General features: G+C 50.6%; 1 protein-coding gene across 1 annotated transcript; it reads left to right on the forward strand.

The window, feature by feature from the left end:
- Positions 1-229: 229 nt before the first annotated feature.
- Positions 230-23,999, forward strand: MED16 (mediator complex subunit 16). The gene is made up of 15 exons (XM_066278024.1): positions 230-383; positions 1,786-1,958; positions 3,391-3,498; positions 3,826-3,995; positions 5,427-5,858; positions 6,582-6,687; positions 15,232-15,387; positions 16,123-16,334; positions 16,889-17,095; positions 18,570-18,780; positions 19,676-19,809; positions 19,916-20,108; positions 20,544-20,760; positions 22,529-22,612; positions 23,225-23,999. Exons 2-15 carry the CDS (start codon positions 1,826-1,828, stop codon positions 23,349-23,351), a joined length of 2,490 nt encoding a protein of 829 aa, XP_066134121.1. The 5' UTR covers positions 230-383; positions 1,786-1,825; the 3' UTR covers positions 23,352-23,999.
- The last annotated feature ends 728 nt before the right edge of the window (positions 24,000-24,727 follow it).

The raw sequence follows: 24,727 nt of genomic DNA on the forward strand, positions 1-24,727 counted from the left end.
CCACCTTGGGTCTTTTTACAGGGCATATAAATACTTTGTTTCCACTATGGTTATGTTACAAAGGTTTGGCAACCCATCTTTATATGATATCAATGCAGTACATAGCGTAACTAAAGGGGGTCTTTCACTGCAGTCGAAAAAGTGTTTGTTAGTCTAACAAATAAAACAACTCTGGTACCTGCTAAAAAAAATCTACACTCACACACAAACAAGGCCGGAAGTGGGCGGAGCCGGAGCTGCGGCCGTCCCGGAAGTCTCTGGAAAGCGGCCGCGCTGCGCGGGCGACTCGTTGATCCCAGGGAAGATGGCTGCGCTGGAGCCGGGGAGTTAGGGCGAGTGCAGGCTGCGGCCGTGGCGTACGGGCTGGCCTGATGAGCAAAGGGGTACGGAGATCTGGAGATCTGGAGGGCCCCGCCGGCTTCCATGTGACCACGGGAAGCGTGTCCTGGAGGGGGCGGGGACTCGCGGGCCGAGGGCGGGGCCTGTGGGTTCAGGGGGCGGGTCTGGAAAGCAAAGGGTGCTGGGTACGCCGCTTGTATCTCTGGGCGTGGTCTGGGGGTTGTGGCGGAAACAGGTTCCTCAGCCGGGGAAAATCGGGACAGGGCCTAGGAATAGTTTCTCTCTGGGGAGGGTCCTGGGGTGAATTTGGGGCGGACCTTGAGGGTTATGGAGGGACTTGGGGGCGGAACCTAGCGGTTGCATGGGGTCTCTGATTTGGAGCCTGGAGTCTCAAGGGGAGAATTGGAGGCTGAACCTGGAGGGCTAGGTTATAAGTCGGGGTCTGGAAAGCAAAGGGTGTTAGGGGCGGGGCGTGGAGGGCTTTGGGAATAAGTGTACGGATTGTTTGAGGTGTCTGAGGTGAAGTCTATGAGTTTAGGCTGGGCTTGGGGGCTCAAGAGGCAAATTGGGAGCGGTGTCTGAAAAGCAGAGATTGAAGTGGATGAAGAAGGAGGGCTTTGGAGGCAGAGGTTGAAGGACTTGCAGGAAGAGCAAGTCTTAAGAATTGGGGACGTGGGGCTTATTGTACTTAACTACCTCACTGGGCTTTGGCAGTGGTGAAAAGAAATAACTTGTAGTCAATATCAGAGAGAGCACTGAGGAAGTTTCACCATTATTATTCTTACAAACTGTAAATCCCACACCAAGACCAAACTGCTGACTCCCCCAACCTGTCTCCCCAACTCAGCTAAAGGTAGCCCCACTGGAGCCCTTCCTTAAAGATAGACTCAGGGTTGACTTCTTCTCAGTTTCCATTGCTCATCTGGACCATTGCAGTCACTTCACCCTGTCCCCCAGCTGTACCCTCTAGACAGCAGAGGGGTCCTGTTGAAACATAAATAAGTCACAGCCCTCCTGAAACTCTTATGTCACTCGTGGTGAAAGCCCACAGGGCCCTGCATAACCTGCCTTGTCACCTCCCAAACTCATCCCAATCACGGGGCCACTCCTTAAACGCACCAGGCTTGACCCACCATCTGTGCCTTTGCACTGGCTGTTCCCTCCACCTGCAGTACTTTTCCCCAGGCATCTGCGTGCTTCAGTATGTTCCCTTGCACCTGTGCTTAAATGTCTTCTCCCCAGTGAGGCCTTCCTGGCCCTCTGTATTTAAAATGCAGCCCTTCCCTTCACACACACAAGACTGAAGGGCAAGGATTGAATCCTTTTCATTCCTTATGGTAACCCAGCATCCAGCATGGCATTCAGTGCCCTACAGGCAGGCACTTGGCGAAGGTGAGCCAGTCCTCCCTGTCACTCCTTCCTTCAGGTGGTCACTCTCTTCCTCAGGTGACTGTCTTCAGTGTGTGACCTGTGGCAGGTGGGCACAATGGATCTGGCTTACGTCTGCGAGTGGGAGAAGTGGCCCAAGAGCACCCACTGTCCGTCAGTGCCCCTGGCCTGCGCCTGGTCCTGCCGCAACCTCATTGCTTTCACCACGGACCTCCGGAACGATGACCAGGGTGCACCCCTTCACCTTCATTCCAGCCCTAGTTCCCTTTCCTCTCCCCACACAGTATTATACTCCTACCCCTGGCTCCCATGGTGCTTGGCACATGGCCATGGGTGACTCCAGGTCTCTAGGCCTGCCCGGGAACCACCTCCCACACGTCTAGGCCCTTTCAGGGCTTCCTCATTCATAACTGGGGTGGGGGGGGGTAAAGGCCCCAATCTTTCAGAGGTGCAAAGGGCAGATGCATTTAACTGATGGCTGCTATCCTTGGTGAACTACCTCCTGTTTAACTGGTGGCTGCTATGGTACTGTCCTATACCTGGTGCCTGGGGGACGCTGGGATCACCTCTGTGGGATGGAAGGGAGGAGGGGTGGATACTCCACTCAGGCTTGTTGGAGACTCCTGCCTGTTTCCAGACCTTACATGTCACTTTTGACTTTAGAAAGCCTCTAAGGTTCATGGCCGCTGGCCATCTTCTTCTCTCCATCATTTGAGTAATGTGCACTCATTAGAGAAAATTAGGAAAGCACAGACATTTAGGATAAAGAGAACTATCTGTTACCTTCCACAACGGAAATCACTGTTAACATTTTGGGGTCATTTCCTTCCAATTCTGTTTTCTGGGTCTCTTAAAAATGTGGTTGTAGGCCCTGGCCGGTTGGCTCAGTGGTAGAGCGTCGGCCTGGTGTGCAGGGGTCCCGGGTTCGATTCCCGGCCAGGGCACACAGGAGAAGCGCCCATCTGCTTCTCCACCCCTCCCCCTCTCCTTCCTCTCTGTCTCTCTCTTCCCCTCCCACGGCCGAGGCTCCATTGGAGCAAAGATGGCCTGGGCGCTGGGGATGGCTCCTTGGCCTCTGCCCCAGGTGCTAGAGTGGCTCTGGTCGCGACAGAGTGACGCCCCAGAGGGGCAGAGCATCGCCCCCTGGTGGGCGTGCCGGGTGGATCCAGGTCGGGCGCATGCGGGAGTCTGTCTGACTGTCTCTCCCCGTTTCTAGCTTCAGAAAAATACAAAAAAAAAAAAAAAATGTGGTTGTAGACACATTGATGTCAAATTTAGTAAAGAGGAACAAATATACAGCTATGATAAATGACGACTTTGGGTGATGGGCACACAGTGCAATCGACAGTTCAAATGCTATAAAAATGTTTACCTGAAACTTATGTATTCGTATTGACCAATGTTACCCCATCAAATTTAATTTCTTAAAAAAAAAGTTGTTGCACACATACTGGTGGCAAATTTACAGGTCTGTTCTTATTTCCTGAGGGAAAACAAGCCTGTTCCTCATTAGTGCCTGAACTATCTATATGGTCAGCAGCCTCTCCATGACTTCCCAGTGGGTGGAACATTTGCTGGGTTTTCCCTGAGTACCCCTGGAGTCATCGGGCACTTCAGGGACATGTCATTGTGTTTGTGCTGACTATGCCCTGTACCCTGCAGACTTGACCCGCCTGATCCACATACTGGACACAGAGCACCCCTGGGATGTGCACTCCATCAGCTCAGAGCACAGCGAGGCCATCACCTGCCTCGAGTGGGACCAGTCAGGTGAGGGCCGGGCTGGCAGGGTTGGTAGGGTCCTGTATGGCCAAAGTTGACTATGGTGATGCTCACCCTTGACCCCAAATCCTAGGGGGTTGTGTTCTGTATTTTCTTGGTCCTGTCCCCAAAGTCACAGTTGGGATTTGAACCTTCAACTTATGGCTTTGTGGCCTCTGCTCTTCCTGTTCCTGTGTTCAGAGCCATTTCTGCATCATGCTTTGTGCCACCCCCCTGCTCCACCTTCACTAAGCTGACTTCTCCCAGGCCCTTGACCAGGCACGTGATGGTGTCTGCCCATGGTCAGGGTTTGTGATGCAAATTGGCTCACTACAGGCTCCCGACTCCTGTCTGCTGATGCCAATGGGCAGATCAAGTGCTGGAGCATGGCAGACCACCTAGCCAACAGCTGGGAGAGTCCTGTGGGAAGCCTGGTGGAGGGGGACCCCATTGTAGCCCTGTCTTGGCTGCACAACGGTGTGAAGCTGGCACTGCATGTGGAAAAGGTAAGCATCTACCTGAGTGAGTAGGGGCATGGACAAGACCATTTACTTTATCCATCTACCTGCCAACACGGCTCCTCTCCCACCACCAGCATCCTCTAGTCCAGTTTTTCAGTTCCTGGGCCTAACGCACACTTTTAATCAAGCTATCAGTTGGCACCTGTGTTTTCAGTGGGCCACTTGTCTAACTAATTGCTGCTGTCCTCAGTGAATCTCCCATTTAACTGGTGGGTGCTGTCCTCAGAACCCAGTTCACACTTTGATTCAGTGATATTCCAGAATTCCTCTCGCCATAACCTGTGGCTTAGCCCAGTGTCATAGTTAAAACTGGGAGTCTCCTGGGTCAAGGTGCATTGAAGTTCAAATCCTGTCTTCATGCTTCTATGCATCACTTTGCTCATTGTCAGATGGGGTTGGTGGTGGGTCATAGTGAAGATTCATTGAGAGAATGTGTAAGTGGGGTCCGCCTGTGGCCTGGCACAGGTCAGAAGCCCAGGAATCTGCATTCTTTTCCAGCTCACCAGATGGAGGGCACAGATGCTCTTGTACCACTTAGAAAAGCCCTGTGTAGTCTCTAGCTTTGTGCTGTTTTTAACAGCACAGACAAAGCTCAAAAGCATCATACTGTGTGAAAGGAGCTAGGCATAAAGGCTGCATACTGGTTTCACTTGGGTAAAATTCTTGAAAAGGCAAAACTAATAATACAACTAAGAAACTGGGGTGGGATGGATGGGACTGACTGCTAAAGAACGTGAGGGCCCTTTTGAGGGAAGGGGATTCTGGTCACAGTTTTAGCAGTTTCCCATGACATATTGCTTAAGACCCATGGGATCACATGCTTAAAAAACAGTGAATTTTGTTGCACATAAATGTCACTAGAAATTAATTTGAAACATAACATAGTAATAAAATTGTAGCAGCCATTGTTTTCATGACCTCTCCTAAAATCTTAATGCAGGAGCCGGCACACCACAGCCTGCAGGCCAAATACAGCCCTACCTGTTCCTGTGAACAGTCTTCTCAGTAGCTGCTTCTATAAACACAGAGAAGGAGTAGATAGAGCAGAGGCCACCTGGCCGCAAACCTGAAAGTACTATGTCTGGCCTCTTACATGAGAAGGTTACTGACTCCTGTCCTTCATATGTTCAGTTATTTGATTCTCATCATGGTCTTCTGAAGTATAGATGAGGAGACTGAGAGTCAGAGAGGCCCACATCACAGAGTGCTGAAGTGTATGAGGCAGAATTTGAATTCAAGTCTGTGCTTTCATAGCTTCTGCCTCATTGTTCCTCTGTGTTTCTGTGGGTATGACCCTCAGAAGGGGGTTGTTTAGGTCACAAGAGGCAGAACACTAACAGCTGAACAGTGCATCTTTTCTCATGCCCTTGGTGGGGGTGGCAGTAGTACTAAGAACGCTTGTTCATTCTCCTGCAGTCAGGCGCCTCCAGCTTTGGGGAGAAGTTCTCCCGTGTCAAGTTCTCACCGTCGCTCACGCTGTTTGGGGGCAAGCCCATGGAGGGCTGGATTGCAGTGACGGTCAGTGGCCTGGTCACTGTGTCCCTACTCAAACCCAACGGTCAGGTGCTGACATCAACAGAGAGCCTATGCCGGCTGCGTGGTCGCGTTGCCCTGGCTGACATTGCCTTCACGGGTGGAGGCAACATTGTGGTGGCCACGGCTGATGGCAGCAGTGCTTCCCCTGTGCAGTTCTACAAGGTGTGTGTGAGCGTGGTCAGCGAGAAGTGTCGCATTGACACCGAGATCCTTCCCTCACTCTTCATGCGCTGCACCACCGACCTCAACCGCAAGGATAAGTTTCCCGCCATCACCCACCTCAAATTCCTGGCCCGTGACATGTCCGAGCAGGTGAGGCCACCTGGGATATGGTCACAATGTCATATACTTCTCATGTCCAGTCCTGGATCGGGAGTTCAAAATAGCTAAACCCAGGTGTGGGCAGAGCTAGTCCTTCCAGAGGCTCCAAGGAGAACTGTTTCTGGCCTTTTCCAGCTTCTAGAAGTGCCGCATCCCTGGCTTGTGGTCCCTTCTTCTACTGTCACAGCAAGCAGTACAGCCTCTTCCATCTCTGACTCTGACCCTTCTGCCTTTCTTATATCAGGACCCTGTGATTACACTAGGCTCCCAGTGAATCCAGGGTTGTCTCTATCTCAGATTCCTTGATCTAACTCCACCTGCAAAATCCCTTTATCATGTGAGGTAATATGTCCACAAGTCCTGAGACCAGGACAGGGACATCTTTAGGGCTATTGTTCAGCTGATCCTACTAGGTCACTATGGTTCCCAACATAACCATACAGCAGTAAGGTCCAAAGCACCAGGGAGGGACACCATTGGGGTGGTGTGAGCTGTCTCAGCAGGGTGGTGGGTAGGGAGGCCTGGGTTTGAGTCCACAACTGTGAGGTCGGGGCCAGTGTTAGTGACTCAGGAAACGGAGGCCTAGGGAGGGGAGGTGACTGGATCAGGCAGGCCAGCACCTGAGCCTGGGTTTGAGCTATTGCTTCGCTGCCTCACGTAATTAGCGGATACCGAAGGTACCACCTCCTCATCAAGCTGCCCAATGTCCCCCAGGTGCTGTTGTGCGCGTCCAGTCAGACAAGCAGCATCGTGGAGTGCTGGTCCCTGAGGAAGGAGGGGCTCCCCGTGAACAACATCTTCCAGCAGATCTCTCCTGTGGGTGAGTCTCCTCTGTGGGCCAGGGCATATGACTTTTAATTTGGGGGAAATTGAGGCTCACAAAGGTGACCTCCCTGTTCATTCTCACCCAGTAGGCAGGCCAACCACCTCACCCTGAAACCTGTTGGGTTGTGTGGTTAGTGGAGGAACAGCAGTATTAAGAAGGCCTGGGGCACGAGGCCAGGAGCTGAAGCCAGCTCAGCAAAGGGCATGGCTGTAGGGAAGCAGTTAAGCCTAAAAGCCATGAAATCTAGAAACTGATTTAGAGTGAGGAAGCTGAGGCTGGAGGGGTTAATTGAGTTTGCCAAGAGCATGCTTACTTCTCTTTCCCCCCATCCTTTTATCCATGGGGCCCCCATGGCTCAGAATGGCCCCAAGACCGGCACCCCCTCCTCCTTGATATAGACCCTGGGACAGGGATCCCCAAACTTTTTACACAGGGGGCCAGTTCACTGTCCCTCAGACCGTTGGAGGGCCAGACTATAAAAAAAACTATGAACAAATCCCTGTGCACACTGCACATATCTTATTTTAAAGTAAAAAAAACAAAACGGGAACAAATACAATAGTTAAAATAAAGAACAAGTAAATTTAAATCAACAAACTGACCAGTATTTCAATGGAAACTATGCTCCTCTCACTGACCACCAATGAAAGAGGTGCCTCTTCCAGAAGTGCGGCGGGGGGCTGGATAAGTGGCCTCGGGGCCACATGTGGCCCACGGGCTGTAGTTTGGGGACCCCTGCCCTGGGACATACTGGCCTGGCCTGCTTTAGTGGAAGCTGGAAAAGCCACTGGTTTTCATCCCTGATGGTGGGGCTATGATGGGTAAATCCTGCCCTGAGGCACAGATGCAGATGTTTTCCTGGCCAAAAAAGCTCTGCTTTTTGCTGATTAGCACTAATGGATCCCTGGGATGGTTGGATGTGCTGGGGAATTGCTAAATGGAAGCCATGAAAGCCGCTAATGAAGCCATGTCAAGAGGCCCCTCACTGCTCCATTTGCTGCTTGAGGTGGTTACATAAGCTGCCCATTGTAGCTGCAGAGTAATTAACATGAGGAGGGCCACATAGCCCTGTTCTTGGACAAGCATCCTGGGGAGTTTTTAGCCAGCAGCTCCTGGCCCCGCAGGGGGCAGGAAGGCTGCATCAGGGCCTCAGCGTGAAGTCGTGAAGTGGGGGGGGGGGATTTAAATGGCTGTGCACAGCTTCCTGTCCACAAGCCCTCCCTAGAAGTCTACTTAGGTTATCTTTACACTCTGTAGTGTCTTCCATGTTGGATATTGAATTCCACTCTGACCTCTTTGGACTTCAGTTTCATCTAGGGGTGCAGCATTTGCCAAGATTCCCTTACTGAGTGTGCAGCAAATTTATAAACTGTGCGGAGCCAGCCAGGGTACAAATCTGGACACCGATGGTTGCAGAGATGAGCCCTTTGAGAGTCAGCTTTGCCGCATAACAAACTACCCCCAAACTCAGGCTCAAAACCACAGCCCATGTTGTTTTGGGCCAGGTTACCTGGCTGCACCCACTTGGTTTCATGTGCCTGCCATCAGCCTCTGGCCTGAGGCTGCTGACAGCCAGCTGGGCTTGTCCTCCCATGGCATACTCCCTTGCAGTCCAGCCTGCTTACCCTAGCAACCTGGGCACAAGCAATGTTTGATCCTCTGCTTATATCACGTTCACCAGTGCCCACTGGCCAAGCCCAGATTCATGGAAATCACTACACTTTTTTTGTGTGTGTATGTGTGTGTGTTTGTATGTGTGGCAGAGACAGAGAGAAGGACATACAGGGACAGACAGGAAGGGAGAGAGATGAAAAGCATCAATTATTCATTGTAGCACCTTAGTTGTGTTGGAATCCATGGGAGTCCGAAAGACCAGAGTAACAGCCTTTATTGAAAGGAAGAAAGGAACCCTGCCGGGCACTTCTCCTGGGGGAGAAGAGCACCAGTTACAGACTAGGGGCAAGTTATATAGTGTTTGGGAGAGCCTGAGGGGATACTGAGGCAAAAGTCCTGGTATGTCCGGAATGCTCCTCCTTGGGGGGCTTCGAGCATGTGGGTGTTGAATCAAAAATCCTGGCATGTCCGGAGTCCCTCCTTGGGGCGGCTTGTCAGCTTTTGGAATTCCTCTGTCTCAGGGTCAATAGTCCAGTAAGGGTGAGGTCTGACAGATAAGCGGAACATCAAGAGGGCAGCTAGGAATTTACATATCTATCATTTCTCAACTCTGTGGTTACATATAAAAGAAAGGCAGTTATTAATTTTATAATATATGGTGAGGGGTGATGAGGAGAAAGAGGAGAAAAAATTGGAAAATTATTGCTTCTTCTGGAGAGAACTCAAGAAGGGAACCTTGCCAAGCCAAGTCCCTCATCCAGTTAAGGAGGTCATCAATTTCCATGCTGTGAGGTCTGAACCAGGCGATGTTTCTGAAAACCTGAGTGAGGAAGTAAAAAAATTTTGCGGGGTAATAATTGTCAGTTGCTTGCTGCGAGTGCCGAGTGGACAGAGTGACATGGTGATGCATGGTCTCCTGGATGAGCCTCATGAGACGTGCTGGTCTGATTCCTCTCAAATGAGAAGACATGTGGAGATTTTAAGATACAGGAAACCTGTTGGTGTAAGTTTTTTTAGAAGGATTGAATATGTGTGGTAAAGAGGAAGAGGGTTTGGAGAACATTCAGGAGGGAACTTCTCGGGCTGAGGGACGGCTTCTTCCTGCTGTCATCCGTACCTATTTGATATTTCCCTCATGAAGTTCTCCTTGGGGTACTGGGGAATAGGAGTGTAGGAGCATTTGATTGTAGGTAATCCTAGAGATTTCTCTCATCCCGGCCTGTAGGAACTTAATAAAGAAAGAGGCAGGTATTTGGAGATTAGCAATGCAGAGATAAGGAGGGTTGTATAGGGGTGTGTGTGTGAAAGTTCTTCCATGGTAAAGTTAGAGATATTTTTTCCTGGCAGACCTGGAGAGAGCAGTTAGCTTGAGTTAAAAGAAATGTTTCATGTCCGTTTGTAGGCTCCAAGAAGACCCAGTGATCTTGTCCTTTTACTATGTGAAGCGAAAAAGACTGAGAAGTGTTAAGAGGTGTTGCTATTTATTCTCCTAGTTCTTCAGGAATATGTGAGAGCTTTAGGGTTAGGGGACCTGTAGAAGTTGAAAGATAGAATTTAGGAGGTTTGCTGATACAGGGTTTCAGATTTTTCTGTTTCATGAGGGCAGGTTTCAGGGTTGATGTGTAGGGTTAGGTAGATTTTTCCAGTTGTCTGATTGGTGAAAGTCTGCATGCAGTTCTGTAAGAAACTAGTAAACAAATGTAAGAGACAGGGTTTAAAAGTTAGAAAAGTAAATAGGAGAGTGAGTGAACTAATGAAAGGCAATAGTAAGACGCCCACTTTGTGTGAAACCACTGATTCCATGTTTACGAATTTGCTGGGCTTCAGAGAGAGAGAGAGAGAGAGAGTGTGTGTGTGTAAATAGGAATAAGACAGGGCAGTGTGACTAGTCCCCTTGTCCCTAGATCTACTTTTGTAGAGATTTCTAAAGCAATAAGAAGAGAAATTACCTGTATAGCTTGTTTGGTCCTTACATTGATGGATAGTGTATTAGGAACTGAAAGAGGCTCATGGGGTGGGATTAGGTTGATATTTAGGGTGAGATAGATTAGGGTACAGGTTTTTGTCTAATTAGTATGGAGACACAGATAGGTGTTGGTCCCACATAAGTAGAAAGTTCCTGATTTGGTGAGGCAGGCTGAGAGGTGAATAGAGAGTAGAAGGACAAGGGGTCGGTTTTGTTTCTCTGTTTCTGAGCTCCAGATGGTCAGGGTGGAGGAAAGAGTCGTCCTAATAAGTGGGGAGGGTAAAGGATTGTTAGCTAGGGTGACTGATTAAACATTCTTTGAAAACCAGTTTTCTGACTGTACAAATTCTTTTTTCTCGGTACAAATCTCCTACAACCTGCACAAACCTTCTACAACTTACATAAACCTTCAACTTTCATGCACTTTCTTATCCAGAAATAACTGGCCTTCATAACAACTTGCTTTTCCTTTTTCTTTCAAAAGTATTTCCATACCTTATACCTTCTATTATCAAAACCATACAATTCCTTTCTAGTCAGAACTCTTGATTTAAAAAATTTTAACCTCTAGTGACAATCAAGTTGACTTTCTTTTTATCCTAGTTTCCCTTTTCCCAAAGCCTGACTAAAAGAGTCCTTAGTTTTTTCATATATTTGCCATACGTAGACCAATCAGCTTCAGGTTTGTGATTGGAGTAAGGCATGACGTTTTTCTATTTTAGCAGCAGTGGGAGTTGTCAGGATCATGGTGTGTGGACCTGTCCATGTGAAAGTCAGTCCTTGGGTGATGTAATGCTGGAAGTGCCTCTTGGACAGTGTTTGAACAATTTGCTGAGTGACCTATAAAACCTGCAAGTACTTAGGGAAAGGGTGTTACATTTCTATACTTTGCAGTTAGAGTTTAAGTCCTAGTGACCACTGCTTCTAGCTGGGCATTGAGATAAGAGGAACAAAGGAGATACTAAACATTAAATAAAGCAATAAAATCAGACTGTCAATACCCACAGTAGAGATCTTTGAGGGATAAATAAAACTTAAATATTCAGGCAAGGCATAGTAGATGGCCCTTGTGTTTCCAAGAAATGAGATCAGTTTATCTGCTACTTGGAAGAAATACCTTAGGCTCATGAACGATGTCCTTGGGCCTTCAGTGGCAATTCCTAGCACGCTGGGCAAGGTCAGGTCATAGGTAGCTGGAGCAGGGCTAGAAGAGACTGAACCCTCCCTCCATGGAGAAAGGGGGCAGCTTACCTTCTCGTGTCCCTCTTTCCACAGCACAGGTGTGTCACCAGTGGGGCCGGGAAGCCTGGCAGGCTTCAGTTCAATGACCTTTCTTTCCACTCTGGAGCAGTGCCTTGATGAAAAGCTATGAAGCCCCTTAGGGCGCTGGAGCCAAAAGCTGGTATTTCCTGACTTCTTTTGGGCCTTATTTGCCTTTTCTGTTACTTCCTTGGTCATTATAGACCTTAAAAACCGTGCTCAGAAGATCTCACTGAGGGGCTTGACTAAGAGCAAAATTGGAAATTCAGTGTTTAAAGAGCCTATTAGACTGAGGAAAGATTTGATCTGTGGTGGTAGGTGGTTGGAGACTGTGGAGGGTCTGAGTTTGATCTAGGGTGAGACTTCAGGTGGTGGGGATTAAAGTAATGCCTAGATAGACTAGGGACTGAGAATAAAGTTGAGCCTTAGCAGAGAAGACAGGATAACACTTCATAACGAAGAAGGTAAGAAGGGTGGTGGTGAGTCTCCTTGAGGCAGGCAGGGAGGGGCTGCAGAGGAGTAGGTTATTTACATATTGTAAGAGAGTACTAGTTTTGAGATTGCGTGCTGCTAAATCCTGAGCTAGTGCCTGCCGAAACAGGTGTGGGCTGTTTCTGATCCCCTGGGGTAAAATAGTCCATGTAAGTTGCTGGGCTGCATTAGTGTCTGGGTAAAGGCAAACAGAAAGAGTCAGGGTAGAGAGGAATGGTAAAAAAGGCATTCTTGAGGGCTAGGATTGTGAATGAGTGGTGTTTGAGAAAATGTGTGACAGTAATTTACAGAGATTAGGGACTACTGGATGGAGGGGAATTACTGCCTCATTGATTAGGTATAAGGCTTGTAGGAGGTGATAAGCTCCTGAAGGTTTTCGAATAGGAAAGATGGGGGTATTGCAGGGAGATTCCATGGGGATGAGTAAACCTGGTTTATGAGGTGGGTAATTACTGGTTTAAGGCCTTAGAAACAGACACAGTTACACATTAAACAAAGACTTCACATGTTATGAACAAAGGAATTTAAATGAGCGCGCTTTACTTGTTTCAATTCACTAGAAATAGTTTCTGACAAACAATGAGACAAGACAGATTACTTACTCACATAGCTTAATATACAATTCTGTTTTTTAAGTTTTTCGAGATGGCAGGGAGTTGCCAGCAAAGAGGGGAGGAAGAGAGAAAGCAGACAGATGGACAGTGTGAGCAGCTGGATGGAAAGAAGGAATGTCAGAATCTGCAGGAGGAGAGAAGGAGGTTAAAGTATTGGTGTGGCGCCACATGGTCAGAGGAGTCAAAAGGATTTAGAGCTCTGAGGAGAGAGGAGAGGGCAAGGGGGAAAGAGGCACAGTCACAGTTTGTAAGGAAGGAGGAGGGGTCGGAGAGGAGACAGAACTGCAGTTTGTAAGGAGGGAAGAGAGGTCAGAGATGAGACAGGCACAGCTTCTAAGGAGGGGGGAGGGGACGAAGAACACAGTGGAGAAGGGAGAGGCCCCTGGTCAGCAGGGGAGGAGAAAGAGAGACTGGTGAAATGAGAAAACAGGATTTAGTGAAGGGAAGAGGCTTTCTGGAGGGAAGAGACTCCAGCAAAAAAGATTTGCTGAGAGACTAGAGAGGGGTCTCGAGAAAGGGGTGCCCCGGGGGTCAGGCAGGAGAAGGAGAGAGTTTGGGAGTACGCGGAGAAGGAAAGATTAGGAACGGAGGTTTTAGGTGAGGTTTCTTTGGCCAAAACCGGCCTGCGTGTAGAACAGAAAGTACAGAAATTAAGGACAGGAGAGAAGGGAGAAGAAAGCCTCCACATAAGGAATTTCTGATGCCCTCCCCGTTCGGTGGCAGAAATTGTCAAGATGTCTTAGGATATTGTAATTGAATGTCCCGTTTTCAGGCCAATGGGAGTCATTGTCTAGTCTGTACTGAGGCCATGCTGTGTTAGAGAAGAAGATTAATTTCTTCAGTTTGAGGTCTGAGAGACCGAGTTTGGTGAGGATTTTTATGAGACATCCTAGAGGTGTCTGGTCGGAAGGCTTAGACTCTGAAGAACCCATAGTGGAGACAGGTGAGCAAGAGGGGGCGTCCCCACCTTTTGTCACTGTCCCAAGAGGAGAGAATCTCCGTGTGGGGGAGTCGTCCCTGATAGAGGTCGTCACCACCTGTCAGGGAGCTCCGAGGACGAGAAGTCCGAGAGAGTGGAGAGGTTTGGTTAGGCGCCTAGTCTTCCGTGCAGTCCACTGAGACTGAAAGTCAAACCCCTCAAAACGTGAGGCCTGTCAGAGAAAACCGTCCGACCAGAAAGGGGTGTTTTTAGAGAGAAATTTAGAGGCCAACCGGAGAAGGGGAAGGGAGAAACTCCTTACCTTCTGGTGCAGCAGGGGTTCAGGACAGGGTTAGACTGCCGGCCAATCAACCCACAATTACACGTCCAAACAGAATCAGGGAGTAAGCCCGGGACGAGCTGCCGCTGCCCATTGCTTCCCTGGTGGTAAGTTTGGACGACAAAGAGGGATCATCCAGGCAGTTAGTACCCGGTCCTGGGTTTCGGCACCAAATGTTGGAATCCATGGGAGTCCGAAAGACCAGAGTAACAGCCTTTATTGAAAGGAAGAAAGGAACCCTGCCGGGCACTTCTCCTGGGGGAGAAGAGCACCAGTTACAGACTAGGGGCAAGTTATATAGTGTTTGGGAGAGCCTGAGGGGATACTGAGGCAAAAGTCCTGGTATGTCCGGAATGCTCCTCCTTGGGGGGCTTCGAGCATGTGGGTGTTGAATCAAAAATCCTGGTATGTCCGGAGCCCCTCCTTGGGGCAGCTTGACAGCTTTTGGAATTCCTCTGTCTCAGGGTCATTAGTCCAGTAAGGGTGAGGTCTGACAAATAAGCGGAACATCAAGAGGGCAGTTTGGAATTTACATATCTATCAAGTTGTTCATTGATTGCTTTTTCATATGTGCCTTGACTGGGGGGCTACAGCAGAGCAAGTGACCCCTTGCTCAAGCCAGTGACCTTGGGCTCAAGCCAGTGACCTTGGGCTTCAAGCCAGCGACCTTTGGGCTCAAGCCAGCAACCATGGGGTCATGTCTATAATCCCATGCTCAAGCCAGTGACTCCACATTCAAGCTGGTGAGCCCGTGCTCAAGCCAGATGAGCCTGTGTTCAAGCCAGCAACCTCTGGGTTTTGAACCTCTGTGTCCCAGTTTGATGGTCTATCCACTGCACCACTGCCTGGTCAGGCCATTATACTTCTTGTTAGAGGGGCTTCATCGTCACATTGAGGGTGTGGGTATAGGGAGAGGATGCATCTTATGTGGTGGAGAAAGCTGGGGTCCCACCTAGAATCTCTTAGATCATAAGGGACAAAACTACCCCAAGCTGGTTAAGTCACAAGGTTGAGTTTTGGGGTTTGTGTCCCCCTTCTCAGTGTGTTGGGCCCATCAAATGGGCACCTACTACTGCCAGCTGACAGCTTCCTGTTGGATGCCTCCTCCTCATCCCCAGGAAGTCTCAGGACTGGGTTCTGTTAGCCACTTTGGGTCACATGCCTATCCTGCACCAAACAGCTGGCTGGGGTGTGGTGTGCTGAGTGGCCAGGGCTGGGGTGGGGCCCAGGATCAGAGAAGGGAGCTTGGACATTGTCCCCTTTGGGGCCCACCATTGTGGCATTTGTCTTGTTTTCATTCCACTGCTGTCCTGTATCTCTTCCCCCTTTTCAGTTGGTGACAAGCAGCCCATGATTCTCAAATGGCGGATCCTTTCAGCCACCAATGACCTGGACCGAGTGTCTGCTGTGGCACTACCCAAACTGCCCATCTCTCTCACCAACACTGACCTGAAGGTGGCCAGCGACACACAGTTCTACCCTGGCCTTGGTATGATGGGCTCAGAGCTCAAGTCTCGCAGCTTAGGGTCGTGGCTGCTGTCTCTTAGTCTCTAGTCAGTTTGCAGCAAGGAGGTGGCCCTGCTTTCAGGATCCAACAAGTTCAAATGTCTGAGACTGACTGATAAAAAGCTGTATCTTTAACATGTAAAGAGCTGTTAGAAGTCAATAAGGCAGAGGTTGTGGGAAGACTTTCCAGATCTAAGTAGTGCCACCTTGTAGCAGCTGAGACGTTGATCCTGGTTTCAGTCTCTGGAACCTGTATCCATGAGTGAGTTAGGCTGGAAACACTGGGGTGGCTAATAGCCCCCAAACCTGTTACACATTCATTACAAACTTTGGGCTCTAGGAGCCCATGACCTTACTGACCTCTGTTCCTGCCATAAGGCCCTTTGTGTGCTTCTGTGTCCTCCTACCTTGTCCCCCTGGAAGTTGTGCATTTACTCATATCAGTCAAAAGAGTGCCAGCTGCAAGGAAGCTGGGGATATGCAGCCTGAGCTGACATTGGCTTGCTCCACTCCCTCTCGTGGGCTGTTGGCACAGGAAAAGGGTATCGTGGCTGTGGAGCAGCTGGCCGCACACGGTGTGGTGGACCTTTGTGGCTTGGGGCGCACCCATCCCCAGGGTAGTGACTTTCTCTCGTCCAGAGCCAGGCAGTCCCACAGCCACCCCTGGGCGTGTTCCAGGCTCTTCCTACTCCTGACCCTGCATGTGCCCTGACCCTAGGGCTGGCCCTGGCCTTCCATGATGGCAGTGTCCATATTGTGCACCGGCTGTCACTGCAGACCATGGCCATCTTCTACAGCTCAACAGCTCCACGCTCCATGGATGAGCCAGCCATTAAGCGCGCTCGGACCACAGGCCCTGCTATCCACTTCAAGGCCATGCAGCTGTCCTGGACCTCCCTGGCCCTTGTGGGCATTGACAACCATGGGAAGGTAAATGCTGTCTGTCCCGGTGCTCCAAAACAGCCCCTCAGTGTGTGTGTGTGGGGGGGGAGTAACCCCCACCCCACCCCCAGCTGCCCTGGAGGAAAAGGGTCTGTCAGACACCTGGCTGTCACTTCTGTTTCTGGTTTCCACCCAACTTTTGGTCCATTTCAGCACCTGTGTGTAGAGGCCTTGCCTGTCTACTGTTCCACAGCCTGGTCCTAAGTGAGGGTCTTAGCTTCTTTGGGGAGCCATGTCTGTGTCTGGTGGGATTCCTGTGGTCCTCCCCCATGGGGTTGCTTCCATAATGGAGCCTAAATGATGGCTCCCGTCACCCCAAATGAGACTTGGTATAGGGCCGCCTTTCGGTCAGTTTTTGGGAAGTGCTGCATGGCTCCCTCAAGCTCGCTAATATTTCACATGCCAGGCTCTGATTGCCCATATAGCAGCAGGACCACGAGGCCCTGGGAGGAAGTGTGGTACCCAAAGTTTAAGACAGGGCTAAGAACTTCATCCACCCCGCACTCCCTCTGTGGCCTCACCAGCCATCTTCTCTCCCACAGCTGAGTGTGCTGCGCATCTCGCCTTCCATGGGCCATACTCTGGACACGAACCTGGCCCTGCGGCACCTGCTTTTCCTGCTAGAGTACTGCATGGTGACTGGCTATGACTGGTGGGACATCCTGCTGCATGTGCAGCCCACCATGGTGCAGAGCCTGGTGGAGCGGCTACATGAGGAATACATGCGCCAGAAAGCTGCCCTGCAGCAGGTAGCTCTAGGCCACATGCCATCTCCTGACAGAGGATTCCCCCTCTCTTCTTACCTAGTCCTTCATCCGGAGAGTTTTCTTTAGGAAGTCAGAGCCCTGCAGGTGACATATGAACCCCTAGGACTCCCACCTCTGCCACCTGCAAGGGCCGTCTTCTCAAACAGCTCAGAGTGTGTGAGTGCGTATGTGTGCACAATTGAAGGCCTCACATGCACGATGAGATAGGACCGATAAATAGGTTTAGACGTCAGAGAGGAAGAGAAAATGATGACCAGGTGACATGATTGTGCACCTGTGAAACCACAAGTATCTGCAAGGGGCCCTTAACTCAAGCATGAGTTGAATATGGGGGGAGTGCTACACAGAGAACAATTTCAGAAATGGGTAGCTTTCCTCTCTGGACAGTAATAACCAGTAAGACAATAAAAGGAGAGAAAGGCCCCCTTTACAAGAGCAGTCTGATAGGATGTGAATGAGGTTGTTAGTGAGGATGTGAGGGTGCAGCAGGGGTCCAGAGCTGATCGTGGTGGGAATAAAATTACTGCTTAAGGGCCCTAACTCAAAGCATTAAAAAAATTTTATTAAAAAAAAAAAAAAATTATTTATTTTATTTTGTGGCAGAGACAGAGAGAGGGACAGATAGACCAGAAGGGAGAGAAATGAGAAGCATCAATTAGTAGTTGCGGCACCTCAGTTTCTCATCGATTGCTTTCTCACATGTGCCTTGACCGGGGAGGCTACAGCAGAGAGAGTGACCCGTTGCTCAAGCCAGCTTGCTCAAGCCAGATGAGCCCATGCTCAAGCTGGTGACCTCAGGGTTTCCAACCGGGGTCCTCTGCATCCCAGTCCTACACTCTATCCACTGCGCCACCATCTGGTCAGACAAAAAAAATATTTTTTTTTAAGAGAGAAAAAGAGGGTGAGAGAGAAAAGCATCATTTCCCCCCCCACTATTTATGCATTCATTGGTTGATGCTTGTATGTGTCCTTAATGTGGACCAAACCCACAACCTTGGCATATTGGGATGATACTCTAACCGACCGAACTACCCAGCCAGTGCCGAAGCATTTGAATACTTTAGCACGTTCACTTGTCCCACAAGACCAGGTTTCCCTTAACACTGCTAACACCTGAGCTAGGTCTCTCTCTGTTGTGGGGATTGGAGGGGGTCATCCTGGGCAGAGTGGGCAGCATGCCTTACCCCTGTCCATTCAGTGCCAGGAGCATCCCAAGTGTGACAACCACTGATGTCCCCAGACATGGCCTGGTATCCACTGTGGGCAAGGCCACTCCCAGGTTGACACTTCCCATTCTGTGAGGTTGGGGTTCTCTTAGTTGATTCTGCCATAAGAAAGTGAGACACACAGAATTAAGCAGGCTGCCTTAGCTTGCCCAGCCTAGCTACACACTGGCAAAAACCTCTTCCCCTGGCCCCTCAAGTAAATGTTTCTGCTCCTGCTGTACACCCTGTAGGTCCTCTCCACTCGGATCCTGGCCATGAAAGCCTCGCTCTGCAAGCTGTCGCCCTGCACTGTGACCCTTGTGTGCGACTACCATGCCAAACTCTTTCTCATCGCCATCAGCTCCACGCTCAAGTCCCTTCTGCGCCCACACATCCTCAACACACCCGACAAGAGTCCTGGCGACCGGCTGACTGAGATCTGTGCCAAGATCACAGATGTTGGTGGGTCATCCCCCTGCTCCAACCTGGCAGGCCATCCTGATAGCTATTGCACATGCATAGTTGTATGCGGGACCATCCTAAATCCCACTCGAACACTGTCCACTGTGTATTTCTTGTGTGCCAGGCTTGGGGATGGTACCTGAAAGAGGTGTAGGCATTGATCCTCAGGGCTTGCCTGGAACTGGGGACAGATGTTACCAGAGGGAACAAAAGATGAGTCAGGGCCTTGGCCAGTTTGTTCAGTGGTCCACCATGTGGAAGTCCCAGGTTAGATTCCTGGTCAGGGCACACAGGAGAGGCAACCATCTGCTTCTCTCTCCCTCCCCCCTTTTTCCTCTCTCTCTTCTCCTCCTGCAGCGATGGCTTAATTGATTCAAGTGCATTGGCCCCAGGTGCTGAGGATGGCTCCATGGAGCCTCTGCCTCAGGTGCTAAAAATAGCTTAGTTGTGAGCGTGGCCCCAGATGGGCAGAGCATTGGTTCTAGACAGGGGTTGCCAGGTGGATCCTGGTAGGGGTGTATGCAGGAGTCTGTCTCTGTATCTCCCCTACTCTCACTTAAAAAAAAAAAAAAAAAAGAGAAATAGATGAGTCAGGTCAAGACCTGTCAGCTACGTCAGGGAGGAGCTACATAGGACCCAAGACAGTTTGGCTCGAAGGGCAATGGGGTTGTCCTTAGAGTAGTTAGTGGACATCCTGTTGCTATGGGTCCAGCCCTTTCCTCCAAGGTCCCTGGCTCAGTCATCTTGCCTGCTGGCTTGTTCATAGTGTTGGGTCAGCCTCATCTAGGCCCAGCTCACAGTGGGTACTAGTAGTTGATGAGGGACCCAGGGTACAAAGCAGGGTCAGTCTCTGGATGGCAGGGCCTGGCCACCGATGACCACTCTCCCCCTTCAGATATTGACAAGGTCATGATCAACCTCAAGACAGAAGAGTTTGTCCTGGACATGAACACACTTCAAGCCCTGCAGCAGCTCCTGCAGTGGGTGGGCGACTTTGTGCTCTACCTGCTGGCCATCCTGCCCAACCAGGTGTGCCCCTCTCTGCCCCTCTCCAAAACCCCCTTTCCCAGGACCCAGGCAGGTCCTAGGATGCAGCACATATTCAAATACATAGTCCAAGTGCTTTTTCCTACAGGGTGCCCCACTGAGGCCTGGACACAGCTTCCTACGGGATGGCACCTCACTGGGCATGCTGCGGGAGCTGATGGTCGTCATCCGCATCTGGGGCCTGTTGAAACCCAGCTGCCTGCCTGTGTACACGGCTACTTCCGACACCCAGGACAGCATGTCCCTGCTCTTCCGCCTGCTCACCAAGCTCTGGATCTGCTGTGAGATGCCCAGCCCCCCACCAACATACAAGCCCTAGCTGAGTCTCCCTGTTACACTGTTCTCACAAGTTGAACTGGCTCTGTCTTGGTCTCCACTGTTTATCCAGCACCCAGCACAGGTTTAAACATGGGGTGGGTGCTCACTAAACACCACCCATTATTAGGCACCTGGTGGCTTGTCTAGTATCACCAGGCTGTGTGTTTCTGGAGGGCCAGGTTCTGTTGTTCTTGCAACTCTGTTCCCAAAAAGGTACCCAGTGTTCACTGAATATTTCTAAAATGAATAATTGGGTTCCCGTTTTACAGAGGAAATGATTGAGGCCAGGGATGGGGAGGAGCTTCCAGGGCAACTCAGAAAGTCAGATCAGAGCTGGGCCCAAACCTGGTCTCTGAGCTCCAAGCTGACCACGATATCCCAATGGTCCCTCTCTGTAGGCCGTGATGAGGGCCCCACGAGCGAGCCAGACGAGGCACTTGTTGACGAGTGCTGCCTGCTGCCCAGCCAGCTGCTCATCCCCAACCTGGACTGGCTGCCTGTCAGTGATGGTCTGGTCAGCCGCCTGCAGCCTAAGCAGCCCCTGCGCCTGCACTTCGGCAAGGCTCCCACTCTGCCCAGCAGTGCCACCACCTTGCAGCTGGATGGCCTTATTAGGTGTGTGTTCTTTACCTCAGGCCCTTTGTGTGTTCCTTCTGAAAAGTTCCCCCTAACCTACCTGACTCCTTCATGCCTCTGCCTCAGGGCCTTTGTATGGGCTATACCTGCTGCTTCCTTCTCAGTTTGACCTGAATGCTATTCTAGGAGATGTCCCTCGCTTAGGCATTGACTTCCTCTTACCTCCCCGTTATCTGTCACTTCTCTCCACCATTACCTCAGTCTTTACTGATTTGTGCACTCACATATCTATGTAATATTCTCCTCCCCGTGGTCGTCACTTCCTGTATACAGTGCCCACCTGGCCTACTATGGTTACTTGGGCTCCAGTCTCTGCAGAGGTAAGGCTGATAATGTGGCCCAAGACCCCCACCATAAACCACATCTGGCCTGGCCAAGGCATCAGTAGAAACTAAATTAGATAGGACCTTCGCAGGGCTGAGGAGAACTCCAGCAGTCAAGGGCCTGCCCTGTCTTTGGAACAGCTGTCTGGACAGCCCAAACCTGCCAGGTTTACCCTTTACTGTCCGTAGCACTGTGGGGTGGGGTGTGTTTTGTCTCTATCTCACAGGCGAGTGAACAGCTTAGAAAGGTATAATCACTGAGCCAAGGTCATAGCCAGGAAGTGGCTGGGCCACCATCTGCACTGGGACCCATCAGACTCCCCCCTGCTGAGTACTCACTGGATGGAGAAACACATGTGACCTCCCTGAATAGCCTGTTACTTTGGGTGGAAATTTCAGAAGGCAGATGAGCAAAAGGAAAACCATTCACATCCCTGTGGTCCAACCTCGAGACCTCCTGGCATTTCCTTTCTTGTGTCATGGTGGGACATGGCCTGATGAATCACAGGCTTCCCTCTGTGTTTGAGGTTCAGAAAAGACTTGGTGAATGCAAATGTTGGTCCTAAGGAGGTTTTGAACCCTTTGTTCTGGAAACTTTCAAACATATTTCACATGAATATAACCAATTGTTGTGCCCCAGCCCCCAGGTCCCACTCCTGTAGGGTCTCCTATTGCCAAGTTCTCTGGTATTTTATTTTATTTTATTTTATTTTATTTATTTTTACAGGGACAGAGAGAGAGTCAGAGAGAGGGATAGATAGAGAATAGGGACAGACAGGCAAGAACAGAGAGATGAGAAGCATCAATCATCAGTTTTTTGTTGTGACATTGCTTAGTTGTTCACTGATTGCTTTCTCATATGTGCCTTGACCGCGGGCCTTCAGCAGACCGAGTAACCCCTTGCTTGAGCTAGCGACCGTGGGTCCAAGCTGGTGAGCTTTTTTGCTCAAGCCAGATGAGCCCGTGCTCAAGCTGGTGACCTTGGGGTCTCGAACCTGGGTCCTCTGCATCCCAGTCCAACGCCCTATCCACTGCACCACCGCCTGGTCAGGCAAGTTTTCCGGTATTATCTAGGGAATCTGGTATCATCCAGGGCCGGGTGTCTCTGTGGGCAGAGGGAGTGTAGATGCACACCCACATGCACATACTCGCTTGTGTTTTGCCACAGTGGATGCATCACACGTGTGTGTATGTATGCACATTTACAGATGTGTGCATGCATCTGTGTTTGCATATGTACATGTGTGTACACACATCTCTGCATATGTGTGCTTAACACGTGTACGTGTTTGTGCATATGCACGTGTCTGCACATGTGTGCATATTTGCATGTGTACATGTGCACACATCTCTCTGTGCACATGTATATTCTCTGTGTGCTTATGGGACCCTGATTCTCTCTGCTCTCCCCTTTCATCTGCCAGGGCAACAGGCCAGCCCAAGATCGACCACCTGCGGAGGCTACACCTGGGAGCCCACCCCACAGAGGAATGCAAGGCCTGTACAAGGTGAGGCACCCACTGCGGACCCTGTGTCAGTCCTGCAGCAAACACTGTCCCCACTCTGCCACCCTGTAGCCTTGGGCTGAGAGCCTTCTCCTCTGTGAGCCTCTTTCCCTACCTGTGAACACGCCTCCCTGTGGCGCTGCTGAGCAGGCACAGCAGACAGTTTCTGGAAGGGATGAGGTGCCTTGAGAGGTCCTGAGCTTTCCTGCTTGGAGCACCAATAGTGAGCAGTGACCACACAGCTGTCACAGTTTTCAGTAACCCAAGTGCAGGAATGAAAGAATGACCACAGCAGTATGAGGCTTGGGCCCTGTGCTGGCACTTTGCAAACGTGGCCCTGATTGCTGCACAACCCCAGACTCAGGTTCTGACTCCCAAGGTCACACCACTAGGGAGTATCTAAGCCAGGACTGGAACCCCCTAACCCTGCTCCATCCACTCGGAGGTAAGGGGGCAAAGCCTTAGTCTGGACAGAAGGATGTGGAGAAGTTAGCTGGGCATTCGGGGCAATGTAGGGAATAGCATTCCTAGTGGGGGAACAGCATATGCTAGGGCCCAGTGACAGGTGGGAGAGGACCCCATACAGCAGCTGCTCCCACCCAGCTCTGCCTACAGGTGCGGCTGTGTCACCATGCTCAAGTCGCCCAACAAGACAACAGCTGTCAAACAGTGGGAACAACGCTGGATCAAGAACTGCCTATGTGGGGGGCTGTGGCGGCGTATGCCCCTCAGCTACCCCTGACTGGTCCCCAAGCCCTGGAAATAGATTCCTAATGGATTTTATAGGAAGGTGATACTGCTTCTTTGCCAGTGACAGCATTCCATATACTCAGGACCTTTATTGGGTGTGTTAAAAAGTAATTGTCCTTTAAGTGTGACTTGCAGGGCCTTGTCAGCCAAGTCAGGCATTTCTGTGAGGTGGAGCAGGTGAGGATATGGCCTGAAGTCTCAGATTGGTGCCCCTCAGCCTAGTGACACTTTTTCTCTCTTGGAGCCTAATGGTGCATCCCAGGAAGTGGGACCCAGTTTCATGACTGTGCCTCTACCCATGCTAGGTGCTGACTGAGACAGACCCAGGCTTGCCCCACAGGTCTCACGGCCCAAATGCCAACTTCCCTGGACCTCCGGACCCCCACCCCTCTCTACCCCCAGATGCCCCTGGTCCCCGTTGAGAGGTTCCAGGACAGTCTGGGTGTCAGTCCTTTAAAATGTCCCACATGAGCCCTAAGGTTGGTTATAATGTTATCCCAAAGTGCAGAGGTTGCTGGTTTGATTCCCCAGTCAGGATGCATACAAAAACAGATTGATGTTCCTGTCCCTCCCTCTCTCTCCCTTCCCCTCCCTCTCTAAATTCAATTTTTAAAAGTTTAAAAATAAAATATCCCACATGGATCTCTTGGGTGTCCAGTAGTTGCTGCTTGTGACACCAGCCAGGTATCTTCCTCAGTTTCCTCACCTGTTTCTACTGATGCTTTACCTGCTCATTCAGGTGGCTCTGACCTGGGTGGCCCAGTAAATGTTCAGCTCTGTTGGGTTGCAGGTGCATGGTCATGTGGTGGGCGCCGCCCCAGCAGTCCCCACAAGTCCCACCCTCTCCCAACTCCCCCTCCTCCATCATGCATTTTTGGACAGTTCTATCTCCATGTTCCCATACAAGTTGCTCTCTTTTTTTTTTTTCCTGAAGTTAGAAGCAGGGAGGCAGTCAGACAGACTCCTGCATGTGCCCAACCAGGATCCATCAGGGAGTGATGCTCTGCCCATATGGGGCGTTGCTCCATTGAGACTGGAGTCATTCTAGTGCCTGAGCCATCCTCAGTGCCCGGGCCAACTTTGCTCCAATGGAGCCTTGGCTGCAGGAGGGGAAGAGAGAGACAGAGAGGAAGGAGAGGGGAGGGGTGGAGAAGCAGATGGGCGCTTCTCCTGTGTGCCCTGGCCGGGAATCGAACCTGGGACTTCTACACGCTGGGCCGATGCTCTAACCGCTGAGCAAACCGGCCAGGGCCATGAGTTGCTCTCTTGATCAGCATTTATGGAGTGCCTAGTGTATGCCAGGCATAGGGATCCTGTAGGAAGCAGCAAGCTGGGCATGAGTGGGGACTGTGCTTGGCCTGTCCAGCT

The sequence above is a fragment of the Saccopteryx bilineata genome, chromosome 1 (assembly GCF_036850765.1).
Source record: "Saccopteryx bilineata isolate mSacBil1 chromosome 1, mSacBil1_pri_phased_curated, whole genome shotgun sequence".
Taxonomy (NCBI): domain Eukaryota; kingdom Metazoa; phylum Chordata; class Mammalia; order Chiroptera; family Emballonuridae; genus Saccopteryx; species Saccopteryx bilineata.

Excerpts from the sequence above, each read along its gene's own strand:
- MED16 (XM_066278024.1), top strand. The coding sequence starts at position 1,826 with ATGGATCTGGCTTACGTCTGCGAGTGGGAGAAGTGGCCCAAGAGCACC. Across the intron at positions 20,109-20,543 it reads CACCAAGCTCTGGATCTGCT|GCCGTGATGAGGGCCCCACG; the intron begins GTGAGATGCCCA and ends CCCTCTCTGTAG. Across the intron at positions 22,613-23,224 it reads GAATGCAAGGCCTGTACAAG|GTGCGGCTGTGTCACCATGC; the intron begins GTGAGGCACCCA and ends CTCTGCCTACAG.